The sequence below is a fragment of the Haliotis cracherodii genome, unplaced genomic scaffold (genome assembly GCF_022045235.1).
Source record: "Haliotis cracherodii isolate W230 unplaced genomic scaffold, xgHalCrac1.p SCAF_9, whole genome shotgun sequence".
Taxonomy (NCBI): Eukaryota; Metazoa; Mollusca; class Gastropoda; order Lepetellida; family Haliotidae; genus Haliotis; species Haliotis cracherodii.
The window spans coordinates 4,635,835-4,649,721 of record NW_027266343.1 but is presented as its reverse complement, the minus strand read 5'-3'; the positions used below and the strand labels follow the sequence as shown (position 1 = coordinate 4,649,721).

The window sequence follows — 13,887 nt, the reverse complement described above, 5'->3', positions numbered from 1 at the left end:
GCCATATTCGATCAAAAGCTTATCTAGAAATGCTGTGTAAATACATGATCCCCTGTTTACATAGCTTTGTACACATTCGATGAGGGTAAATTGCGACAGAACAGCACCGTGCTCCTTCCTAAAGCCAAACTGCAACATATCGGGCAAATTACAGGCATTTCGGGATGTCCACGTTAGGTGTTATATACATTTGTAGAACACCATAATATCTCATATCAATGTATCTTCATCAAATTGGAGGAAATAAAGATGATCTATCTATCTATCTTCCTGAACCGATATTTCGGCACATAGTACATTATCAACACATGAGTTAGATTCATTTCTGGAGGCTAATTTCTCAATTTCATAGTCAATACCATCTTTAAAGTCTTGATCGAACTGGTCGGAGTCATATGGTTTTGCTAGATCCGCATAGTACCTACCCCAAAGCCGAAATATGTCAGTGGGGGTTGTTACATTACGGTCATCATATGTAAGTTTTTCAACTCCGATCTTCTGCTTACGTAGTTTTCTTACAGATTTATAAAACGTATTCACATCAGTATCACAATTTTTTTCTAAATCTAAACAAAATGTCTTTGAATAGGCCTGCTTTGACTGTCTGTGACTACGTCGGAATTCTCGCTTAGCTTTCTTGTATGATGTATAAGAATGGAAATTACCCCCCCTTGGTTTATCCTCGGATAACCATCTCCGCCTTGCAACTCGCATGTTATAACGGTCTTGGGGTAGCCCATCCTGTTTCCAGTAAGGCTTCAGATGAGCCTTGATACTACCTACCGGTATAGACTGTCTACTGGCATCAATCATACATTTACTGATCCCCGTATTAAATGATTCAATATCATCACGTGTATCTATTGATAAACAAGTCTCTGCATTGTTTAGCAATGTATCAAGACAGACCTTGTATGAAGAGATCTCAATATTTGAAGCTTTGTCCCATTTAACAAAACATGTTTCTTTAACCTTTTGCTTTACATTATCATTTACATCTACTTGTATGGTAGCTACACATAGGAAGTGATCGGATACATCATAACTAGTGAATAGCACTTCACTTGAGCTAACGTTACTCTGCAAATGGGAAGGAATCAGGATATAATCAATCATAGACTTGTTTATGTTATCTTTGCTCCTGAAAGTATATGAGCTGATGGCTTGAATAGTATTCACTAAATAACGAGTGCTAACAAAGTGAGACAGAAGTTTGTCGCGTGGTAACATTAGACGCTTACATATATCCGAGTTGGGATCACCTAGGATAATTGTGTCACTCTGCACACACAACTCATCATATGTCAGATAGTTCGTCTAGAGCCGTGCGATACTTAGAGTGACGGGTATTAGTGGACGGAAGGCGACATGCAATCACATACATGTCAACGGCACGTGGGTGCGTTAACTTAACAGCAATACTACTGTCAGAAGACGAATGTATACATTGCGTCCTCCATTTTGAATGAGTGTTCTGTAGAAGAGCTATACCACCGAACCCTCTCGAAGAGGTACATGCATCGTCACAAATGTAGGATAGAAGTTTACAACATTTAATATCTTTGAATCTTTGAATATTGCATGTTTTTAGCCAGTGTTCTTGTACAGCAATGATATCGACATAGTCCGGTAAAATACTGAGTGAGTGAGTTGGGTTTAACGCCGCTTTTAACAGTATTCCAGTCATATCACGGTGTGTCAGCTTAATGTGGGAGGAAAGCCCGAAGTGATGCAGGTCTCAGACGTTTACCACTTCGGTGACACCCATGAGCACGTGTATGGTGCTGACAAACCTAGAAACATAATTCGGGCGAACCGGGATTCGAACCCACCTTCTAGAGTGTTATACGATTTGCTGAGGGTTAGTCTGATTATTCCGCTGGGCAGAGTCCTTCCGGGGTCCACATATATCACTGTTAGTGTTCACATGAGTATTTCCACTGAATTCAAGGCCATGGGAATTATCTGTGTAGAGTTTCCATATACAATCTTTATCAGAAAGGTCCACACGAATACTTGAGCCTGGGCGGGTAGTGTTCCCATCAGCTCTCGTATGTCCAGCTGTTGTTTCAGAAACAAAGGCTCATACAAATGCTGTTATATGGGATTAAAGGACGAACGTGGACCCGTCTATCCTTTGTATTATGCTTATCTAAGAAATACTTGTCAAGACTGAGTTCGAAAATTTGTCCCGTCAATCATTATTGTACACAATTATGGCCCTTGCTCAGTGCTTTTCAACTTAGTGCATGCATGTGATTGGGGACAGGTTTTCTCAGAACCTACTGAAGTTACATGAATTATAGTTTGCATGCTTTTCTAAGAAATACTTGTCAAGACTGAGTAAAAAAAAAAATGGTGCTGGAAATTATTCTTTTGCAAGCTAATGCCCTTTGATCAACAAGCATGTTAATGTTCTCAGTGCATGGTATAATTTGGACAGTTCTCCCCAGACACTACTGAAGTTACATGAATGAAAGTTTGCATTCTTACACACGTATTCAAATATACTCACATATGTATAGAGGTGCATGTGAACGCAACGTTAAACTCCATTTAACCTCACCACACCATACATAATTTACATCCAGGCATTTTGCATGGATGTTTCAACGAATCGAAATAGAAATACTGTATTTTTGCCCTAATTTGTGGTGATTAGCACATTTCATATAAAAATAACAACTTCCTTACTATTTTAGGGTGGCCTCAGCCATCCCAGCATCTATAAAAATAACATATATGTCCCTTCTCGGGCACCATAATGGTCCCCTCTTCAAACATATTCTGGATAAAGTGAGATCATTGGATCCAGAATGAGACTTTCATCTGATTAATTGAGGGGAATAAATGCCGTTGCTGTAGATACTTGCTTCATTATTTTTCGAACAGTCTCTTTCGTATAAGATTTTATACAATGAAGTCACTTTGAAGTTTTATTACAAAGTCGTACGAGGTCCATTCACACGGTACAGCCAGTTGTAAACAACTTGGTGTATGCAATTAGTTGTGCGAACACAAGTTGTGCGGCGAATTGCTTTCAAGTCATATTTCGCCTGGTCTCTGACCAAAAGCTTGTGATTCACTACATTGCCGCTGGAATCCTAGTTGCCGAGAGAATTTTCAGACGCAGCGTTGAAAAATCAACGCTGTGGCAGAATTTGGTCGCGCAGTACTAGGCCAACCTCTGACTTTGCAATTTAACGGAGTTGTATATTACTTAATCTTTAAGCCCATGGTGGAAAATTTAAGACTGGTTTGAAAAGCAAAAAGTGCTGAAAATCTGGAAGTTTATGTTTTGCTAACGAAAAAGCCTCTAAAATATGTAGCCACATTTGATTGTACATAGATTAAGTACAGTGCGGCGAAATGTTTTATTTGACAGCTTTATGAAAACTGTGAGCAAACAAAATACTTATATCCTAACGCCACCATGAGAGATATGTTAGAATTGTATGATTATGTATAACGTGACACATTTTCATACGCGTTTTGATTGGCTGCGTTCATAGAACTTGTCAAGAGTATAAGGTTCGAGCTAGTGCTATGTATTTTTATCTCGAATTCTAGATAATTCTAGATATGTGTGTCGGAATATCGGTACATTCGAGATAACAGGGCCCGACTGTATTTTGATGATTGGTCTCTGGCATCCGGGTATAACATTTTTTAGTGTACCCCCATCCACTTCACAATTACTGATCTTTTCTAACTCGCAATATACTATCAACAGGCTTGAATTAACAATAAGACAGGGGTGTGTTTGGCTGATTGAGTAACCTGGGAGTTTCTCAATCGTGTTATATTATAATAAATAGGTTAGGTCCACGAACGAGAGGTTTGGGAATACACGGACTGGCCTCGTTTAGGCATTGTACTCAATTCATTTCAATGGAGTGAACCTACTACTGTGCATGATGAAACGACAAATGACAATGCACGTTTTATATCACACGCCGACTTCACGTTATTGTAGCCGCTCAATTCATAAGTTTCCAACATTGCCTGGGTAGCGGTGTTTTCAAACTGCACCTAAGATAGGCTAAAGCGATGTTATATACTGTTTGTTTCATAACAATTCAAAAAACATAAATGCTCTTGGTTAAATATCGCTCCATTTAACCAAGAGCATTGTTCATGTCTTGGGACCGGTTTCATTCAAAACACTGGTATTCTATGTTATTGTGCACGCCTTGTAAGTAAAGGATAAATACCGACTCCGAGGTCTTGAGGGATATTGGGGAGCCCCAATATCCGGATGCCCGGGGATTACATTCTCATTATAAACTTACTGCCACTTTTGCCTGTTGTATTGTATGCATCTTGGTATTTCGTAATAACCTCTTGGGAGGTTTTGCTTTTTCCTAGTAAGACACGTGTTTCATTCTCTCGCTTGCTTCGATCGCATTCATTTTATACCGCGACACACTGTATTGTTTCACTTCAAGGTATCTTAGGGGGCACGGGTGGCCCAGTCGTCTAAGGCGCCGCGATTCGCTGTGCAGAGTTGCGTCCCCTGGACACGCCAGAAACCTATGATTGTGGGTTCGAATCCCGGTTCGCCCCAATTATGTTTCTAGGTTTGTCAGCACCATACCCGTGCTCGTGGGTTTCACCGAAGTGGTAACCGTCTGAGACCTGCATCACTTCGGGCTTTCCTTCCACATTAAGCTGACACGCCGTGATATAACTGGAATAATGTTAAAAGCGGCGTTAAACCCAACTCACTCACTCACTCACTCAAGGTATCTTAATGTTTTCTTTTTGTGTCTGTTATTTCTTGCATTTAAATGGTTTATAAGTGAGATAAAGCACTCCTCCTTGCTTTTGTTCGAGGACGTAAGGCCTCGGAGTCGTGCTTTATCCTTCACGTCAAGACAGAGGGGGAGGTTTTTATCCAACTTATAAACGGCATAAGTGAAATAAATTCCAGAAAATATAAGAACACATCGGAATACCGTAAAGTGACACAGCACAGAGCGTCGCGGTATAAAAGGAATTTGATGAAAGCGTGAGAGAGGAAGACCACGTGCAACATACATACGACTAAAGTCAAGCGTGCAAGAGTAAAAAATAACACAAGACATGAGATGTAAGACTGAACAGCACTGCTACCAGCTCCGTGGTCCAGTGAATAGAGCGTCGACTCGGAGAACAGAAGGTCGGTGGTTCGATCCGCGCCCGTGCTATACCGAACAACGTTAAAACGTAAAACACCCTGTGTGGCGCTCGGGTAAAGTGCAGTTTATTGGTAAGAAGGACTGCCAACGTCCTGTGTTTTGTTATTACATCTATATAGCATTGTTGCACAAATCAAACCCAATGATTTTCTCTGGTCATTTTGTAAGGCCGACTGCATTTAAGGTTAGTTCAGAGCAATGTCCAAAAACATTTGGGGTATGGTAAACGCATTTGTAAACGTTTGAATGACGAATCACGACCAACTTCGTTGTTTGTTATTCATCTTTCAAATTCCTGATAGACTAACCACTAACTATTTCAATGACGAATTACTACATTGTTCTTCTTCCAAAAGAAGGTTTCCATGACAGAACGTGTGTTAATACATTTCACTTAACAACAAAACATGAACATCATTTGTGTCAAAAGTAGAACTCTGACCGAACCTGAGAACATATGGAGTAACTTGTGTTTTATGTGTTGTAATGTAAGGGAAACTTTAAGCAATTTCATTTGATAGTGATGTTTTATATGTGGCATTATAGCTAAAATGGATTGAATTATCACTAAACCGCCCGCATGTTATCAGAAATGAGCGGGCCACTGTAACTTGATAATGCCCTCATATTGCTTGACGACGGGCCATTTTCACGCCCGTTGCTAAGTGACGTCATAGGATAGAGATAGGGACGTCATCTGTTTTTTTCAATGACGTTTCCATATATGTAAAAGTGGGTCAGTGACAGTCGTGTTGATTGCAGTAAAGGTTTCAAAACCGATAATGGACTTTTTATTTGATTACAAATTCCATCCATTTTTGGCTAGAATAACGTTAACGCTATTTTTCAGGGCATTATCATTTACAGAAACCCTCCTTCGTCGGGCAGCAAATGGAAGACCTCGGGCTTCTGCAAATGATAATACCCTGAAAAATAGCGTTACCCATATATTAACCCTACCTCCATTCGAAATTTATTAGAAAATAACCCATTTGTTTGGACGATGTCCGTTTGTGCAAAATTCATAACAGGAAGTGATGCAAAATACAAATCCCACACGTATCGTACCAACAATTAGTGATACCGCGATGATATAGAGTCCCTTCCATCTCCCCTTTGAGTCGCTAATGGCAGATACTTTGTTTTAATTAGTAACCAATCAGCTTGTTTAACTTCTCAATCATTACCGTATATCTATCTGGCTTCATTGCCTGTGTGCTATTTGCCATTTTTACTGCACATCTGGCTTCGTCCTATCATCTGTGTGCTACTTGTTACTCATTACTTGTTAATGTCAACAGCTGCTTATCACAACATATCATGTAAATATACACGTATCTCTATCCAACCCCTTCGCAATGCAGCAGCAACAGTCAACTGTCGTAACAATTGGGGTATCATGATCTAAACTGGGCGGCAAAAGAAAGTATAGATCGAGTTCCATGATCGATAAAAAAATAACAAGAGGAGGTTTTGTTGTGAATTATAATATAATCTAGGGAGGGGTAACAAATGATTGATCAACCACAGTTTGAATGAAATTGTGCAAGCACAGGTAACGTAAGCTCAAAGCAAACAAGGGCCTGCCGCAATTCTTGTCTGTTGACGGGAGGCTGATGGCGTGCTCTAATCTGTCTGTCAAGATGGTCCCACGGATGTTCATTAGGATTCATATCGGGTGAGTCCCCTGATATTGGTTTTGTAAGAACGGAAGCACAACGTTAACTGGCTGCAACACTTGGTCTGGTTTCCCTGTATAATCACCAAATAAGTCTTCTGATCTCCACAAATACCGCCCCACACCATGACAACTCCCCCGCCGAATGGATGGACCTCTCGAATACACGCCGGAGCCAAACGTTCCCCTCTGCGTCGATAAACTCGTTCTCTGTCGTCATTTCGAAACAAGTTCAACCGACTTTCATCAGTAAACAACACTCGACGCCAATTTCTCACTTGCCAGCATCGAACCTGCCTCGCCCATCGCAGTCTCAGGCGTCGATGTTGAGCAGTCAGTACCATTCCTCGGATAGGACGATACGCTCGGATTCCAGCAGAACGAAGTCGTCGTAGTACTGTACGTTGGCTAATGGGTCCTCCCAACGCTGTTGCTACCGTCGCCGTCGCCGATACGAATCTGTTTCGCAGGTGAATGAGCCGTATCTGACCGTATTCCAGTGGTGTTGTTACTCGGGGTCGTCCGGTTCTAGGCCTGTCCTGTGTCCTCCCTGTCTGCTTGTAACGTTAAATCAGCCTGGGTACTGTCAATGGTGTACAACCAAACCTTCTGGCAATTTGGACCTGTGTTGCCCCCATTTCGGCGATACTATACCGGTGTCTCTCTCTCTCTGCTCCTGTGACAGTCGTGGCATTTCTTTTGTGTGCTTTCATCACGTGTGGTTATACCCTGCAAACGAACGCATTTATACAGCTAACATGCACGTGCAGTTTATGCCATAGGCGGGAAACCTGTTTCACCATTTGTTTTGTCACTGCAGGAGCGCCGTCGAAGGTGGCGCGTTCGGGTGAGGTTTTTTTGGGCACCTGTTCCTTGGCAGTCATATTCCAAATACCCACTTTCCACTAGTTATCGCTGTTTTTAGGAAAATAACAAATTGCCAACCTATACATTCTTTTGCCGCTTTTGCAAAGCAGCAATGGCGGGCTCGATCCGTGTTACACTGGGCACAAACGTCCATGTTCGAATCCTCAAAGGGATTCCTTGTACCAATCCGTCACATGTAGGCACAACTTGCAGGGAATCGCCGCTACGCAATTGACGTGTGCTAAGTCTGTTCTAAACCCATTTCCGACATCGAACATGTTCGAATCCTCAAAGGGTTTGTTTGTACCAACTCTGTCAAAAGATAGTCACCGTTTGCATGACATCGCCGCTACGAAATTAGAGTGTGCCAGGGGTCCTAAATATTTATCAAATATTACCACCAAGTGTTGGTACTTGTACCCAAGCACAGAAAATAAGATGCATATGACACACTAACTTCATGTAAACTTGCAATAGTTAATGTCAACAAACTAACGAGATATAATCTTTAAAGTAAAATTTCGGTAAAAAATTTATCAAAATCAAAATCCAATACAACCGCAACTAAAACAGATGTCCAAAGACGGCTATTAGAGTTTGCTGTGTTGTGTGTGGAGACAAATCTCAGACAGATTTGAAACATTTCATGCAGTTGTTTGCGTTTGAAGACAGGAACCCAAAAGACGCTGGGAAAACTTTGAATCCATTATGTCCGCAACTAAAAAAATGATATCCCAAAACGGCTATTACAATTTGTTGTGTTCTGTATGGAGACAATTCTCAGAAAGTTTGGAAGCATTTCATGCAGTGGACTCGGAGTTTGTTTGCGTTTGAAGACAGGTACCCAAAAGACACTGTGAAAACCTATAATCCAATATGGCTGCCAAACAACGTGACCAATGACCAAAGTCAAAGAACAAAAAATGAGGTACATATAGCACACTAACTTCATGTTAACTATCAATAGTTTCTATGGAGAACCTTACAAGATATGATATTTAAAGTAAAATGTCGGTGAAAAAAATGACCAAAATCAAAATCCAATATTGCCGCGACTAAAAAGGATATCCACAAACGGCTATAACAATTTGTTGTGTTCTGTATGGAGACAATTCTCAGAAAGTTTAAAAGCATTTCATGCAGTGGGCTCAAAGTTGTTTGCATTTGAAGACAGGTACCAAAAAGACACTGTAAAAACATTGAATCCAATATGGCTGCCAAACCACGTGACCAATGACCAAAGTCAAAGAACAAAAAATGTCAAGCAGCAGATATATGCAAGGTTGTGGAGCAATAGGGCGAAATAGAAAAGATGTCTGAGTAGGGTGGTAAGCTGCAACATGGTAAATGCGTGGCGTAGCACAATAAAACCGCAAAGTGAGATATAACTATAAAGTAAGGACTGGCATAAGCAGCTGCTACACACACATGGGAAATAATCTTGAACTTGACGTTAAACCATATCTCACATAACCTAACATTCAGATGAACTTCAGACTCACAGTTTAGTAAGGTTTGTTTCATATTATTCAACATAGCCCATACCATTAGGGCTCGATGGGGAATCCATGTTAGAGTTGATCCCCAGCAACCTATGCTGATCGGATGGGTGGTCAGACTCGGTGACTTGATTGATAGCATGTCATCGTAATCCGACATCGTGGGTCGTTGTTCACAATATTAATCCCTGGAATGTCTGGTCCAGACTACTATCATATACCACACATTGCTGAGTGCGGCGTTAAGCAGAAACAAACCACACAAAATCAACTTAGACGCAAATAATTCCACTTCAAAACATTCGAGTTATCTGCACGCATGTCAGTGTATATTTTATTCCCTGTCTCATAAATAGACCTGCCACTTCAATACAAGATCAAGCCGTGTTTTTGTCTGGACGCCTACGTGAAATAAGAGTACCCTCACATGCTTGATTCCTTGCATGTACATATCACGAGTGCCTGTAAATAATCGAGTGACGACTAAACAAACAATGACTGATCGCCCTACGCAATGCGGTAAGGGTACGATGACATCCAAAGTAACCGACTCACTCTGGATATTTACTCAAATGATATCTACCCTAGATTCCTGACTGGGCTGCTTCCTTCCAGGACTTTAATCGTTTCATTAAGCATTTTTTGTCTGAATATTAGTAAAATCTAAATATTTTTTACATTTGTATACTTATCCTGCATTACGAAGTCTTTCGTGGCCAGACAGGGCGTGGTCGTGTTAGATCCCGTGGCACCTACCAGCCCCGAAGGGATCGTCGCCCCGGCAAGGGTGCCGATTCCACCTCAAAGCGTTGACCGGCGGGACCTCAACGACTGGGACCTCCCAACCCCAGCCGTTCCGGTCACCGACACACCTGTGGGTGGGAGACTAGGCCGTTTTTGGAGAAACTGGTCTATAGTGGAGGACCCATTCGTCACAAACGTCCTCCGTCAGGGGTACCGGCTCCCATTGGCTGCACTTCCTCCTCTGACGTCTACTCCGACAACAGACGCTTATTCGCCACACCAACTTCGGCCCCTTCACGACAGCCCCTTCGTATCCCTACTGCGGAAGGAGGCCATAGAGATCGTACACGACCCGGCTCGAAACCCAGGATTTTACTCTCCGGTGTTTCTGGTTCCCAAGAAGGGGACCACCAGCTGGCGCATGATACACAATCTCTCCACTTTCAACCGGCGCTACCTGGAACGTCCTCCCTACTTCCGAATGACGACGTTGAGACTGCTCAGGACGAGAATCACAGCAGGCGATTCCCTGATCAGTCTCGATATCCAGGACGCCTATCTTCATGTACCCATCCACCCCAACGACCGGCGCTTCCCCAGGTTCTTTTTCAATGGTACCCTTTACCAGTGGGCGGTCCTACCATTTGGAATTTCCACGGCCCCGTGGCTTTTCACACGGATCACCCGGCCGGTCGCCGCCTACCTGCACCTGAGGAACATCAACTTCGATCCATACATCGACGATTGTCTCCTCAACAATCGGGACTCGACGTTGCTACTGCGTCACAGGGATTTTACCCTGCGGCTCTTCAATCAGTTGGGATGGATCGTCAATCAGACGAAGTCGGAGCTGACCCCATCGTTCCGTCTGCAGTTTATCGGGGGCCTGTTTCTCACGGATCAGGACCTCCTCCAAGTCCCCAGAGACAGGTGGTTGAAAATCCTCGCTCATCTCTTCCCTGCCCTCCAGCAGGCTCGAACTCTCCGCCAATGGCAGGTTCTATTGGGTCTCCTCACATCGGCTCAAGACCTGACTGCCAGAGGTCGCCTCCAACTCCGTCCAATTCAACGGTTTCTCGCTCCCTTTATCCGGCAGCAGGATCCGGAGTCCCTCATCGTCCTCCTGGTCCACCTCCACCCCTTCCTCCGATGGTGGACGGTGGAATCGAACGTCTGCGGCGGCGTCTCCTTGACCGCGCTACAGCCCTCCCTCCACCTGTTCGTCGCATCCAAACAGGGTTGGGGGGCTCATCTGGGGACTGAAACAGTTGCAGGGCTGTGGTCCGGAGATCGACTCCACTGGCACAGCAACAACCTCGAACTCGAAGCTCTCATCCGGCCGTCTCCCAGTGGCAGAGCATTCTCCGTCACGCTCAGTTGACCATCTCCACGGACAACATCACCGTGGTGTGGTGTCTAAGGAATCAGGGTACTCTCCACTCTCAGTCCCTGCTCAACCAGACCTTCCGATTCTTCGACCTGGTGGACCGCTTAGACCTGCAATTCCTTGTTCAGCACATTCCAGGTTACAAGAATGTTCTGGCAGACGCTCTGTCCAGGCCGGACAAGGTGGCTCCCACCGAATGGCGACTCCACCCAGAGATCTTCACCGTCCTTTGTCAAACGATCGACAATCCAAACATCGATCTGTTCGCCACGTCTCAGAACTGCCAGCTGCCGACTTACATCTCGCCGGTCCCGGATCCGGCCGCTGTAGCAGTCGACGCCTTCAGTGTTCCCTGGGAGGGATTAAGCGCTTACGCTTTTCCGCCTCCGGTTCTCCTTCCCAGGGTTCTACAAAAGATCCAGGCCACTCGACACCTGACACTGAACTTGGTCGCGCCTTGGTGGCCGGCCAGAAGTTGGTTTGTCGACCTCCGAAACATCGCCAGAGACAACCCTCTCGAACTGCCGGCGTGGTCCAACCTGCTGTTCCACCCACACAGTCGATTGCCACACCCAAGTCCCGCTCGGTTTCGTCTGCACGCCTGGCACATCTGCAAAAAGCCCTAGGAGCCAAGGGCTATTCGACTAGAGCGGCCAAGGGTATTGCTTTCGCCCATCGGCCATCTACACGGGGACTATATGATGATAAATGGTCCTCGTTCCAGGCATTCTGCTCTGACAAGCACCAGGATCCGATGAGTTTCTTCTGTACTTGCGCAGCACACGTCGATTAAAAGGCTCTACCATCTCCACGTACCTGGTCGCCATTAACTCCGTCCTTGCCATCCCGGACGACCGGAGAATGACGAAAATTCCCGAACTTCAGGCGTTGCTGCGCTCGTTTCGTCTCGAAGACCAGAAAGCCAAGTTCAGACCGCCTGCATGGGATCTGAATGTGGTCTTAAAGGCTCTTCGGGAGGCACCCTTCGAACCACTCCACACGTCTTCCTTTTACGACTTAACGAAGAAGACGGTATTTCTACTGGCCTTGGCTACTGCCGCCCGGGTTAGTGAGCTCCACGCCCTCGACGTCTCTCGTGTCCGGTTCGGGGCTGTGCTGGGACTTCATCGCAAATAATCAACTCCCAGGACAGCCTGATAGATCCTTCACCATCCCTCCCCTTTTGTCGATTGTGGGTGCCGACGTGGAGGAGCTTTTATTATGCCCTGTTAGGGCCCTGAAGGTTTTCCTGCGACGGTCTAAAGCCTGCCATAAGTCTAGGAAACGCCTTTTCCTACTGGTCTCCCCTTCGTCGCTGTCGGAGGTCAGCCGGAATACTATCTCCCTGTGGCTCCGGGCGGTCATCCTCCAAGCTTATAAAGTCGCCGGATTGGAACCCCCCCCAAGGCTATCAACCCACACGAGATTCGGGCGGTCGTGTCTACCATGGCTCTTCACAGTAACTGTTCCCTCAAATCCATCATGGAAGGCTGTTTTTGGCGATCCGACACCGTTTTCGCCAGCCACTACCTTCGTGATGTAGCCTTGGAAGATGTCGCCGGCGTTCATAGCTTTGGTCCCCTGGTGGTAGCTCAACAGGTCACCAACCCCCGACGCCACTGATTCTCCGTTACCCTGAGCGGGGCCCGTCGAACTCTCTGGTGTTTATCACCCCAGATTAGAGGGCTCTACTGCGTTCCGCATTCGCTCTTAGGTCAGTTCTAGTTTTGGCTTTCCCGCCTCATACTATTTCTGTCACCTATTTCGGGTTCCCTCTTTTGCATCGACTCTCGTTTCCTTCGACAGAAATGGTCGCTGGTGTTCCGGTCATCTCTTGTCCATGCGGTGCAGTTTCATCGGACCTTTGTCGAGGGTTTTCTTCTGGCTCACATCTGAAGGTATGCCCACCGGCCGTGCCGTCTGATAAAGATGCAGTACGGAGTAATGCAGGATAAGTTAAAAAAATTAGTAAAATCTAAATATTTTTTACATTTGTATACTTATCCTGCATTACGAAGTCTAAGTGCTCCCCCCCCCCCCCCCCCCCCCTGCGCTCCGCTTCCTCCCCTCCGATGTTATGTTAAAGCAGTTATGTGATTTGACATGACGTCATGTCTTCCGGGTCACGTGCCGACTGTGTGGGAGGGGTTGCTGCTTCCTGGACAGGTGGAAACAACTTTCTTCAGCAGCTGGATCTCACACAGTTCGTCTCTCTGTCAAAGACAGCAGCAATACGGAGTAATGCAGCATAAGTTAAAAAAATTAATATATTTACTATATACAGCAGAATATTGAATAATTATAAGACCCGATGTACATTAAATTTGGTAAGCGGATGCATAGTACAATGGTCTGGTATGAACATATGTAACCGAATTACAATAAAAAATTCAAAAAATTCAGAATAACCGTATTACGAGTCTTTGAAAGGTATTTGGAAGTAATACTCTTAAGAAAGAGAATTTATGCATGGATGTTAACTTCTTCATGATGAGGAACACATCGTTTCGGAGTATATGCTTCCATTGTTAA

General features: G+C 44.5%; 1 protein-coding gene and 1 pseudogene across 1 annotated transcript; both read left to right on the top strand.

Annotated features, from left to right (window-relative positions):
• The first annotated feature begins 9,738 nt into the window (after positions 1-9,738).
• Positions 9,739-11,349, top strand: LOC139453038 (uncharacterized). Its single transcript, XM_071234661.1, has 2 exons — positions 9,739-9,743; positions 9,945-11,349. Exons 1-2 carry the CDS (start codon positions 9,739-9,741, stop codon positions 11,347-11,349), a joined length of 1,410 nt encoding a protein of 469 aa, XP_071090762.1.
• A 157-nt stretch (positions 11,350-11,506) lies between these two features.
• On the top strand, positions 11,507-12,898 carry LOC139452532 (uncharacterized; annotated as a pseudogene).
• Positions 12,899-13,887: the final 989 nt, after the last annotated feature.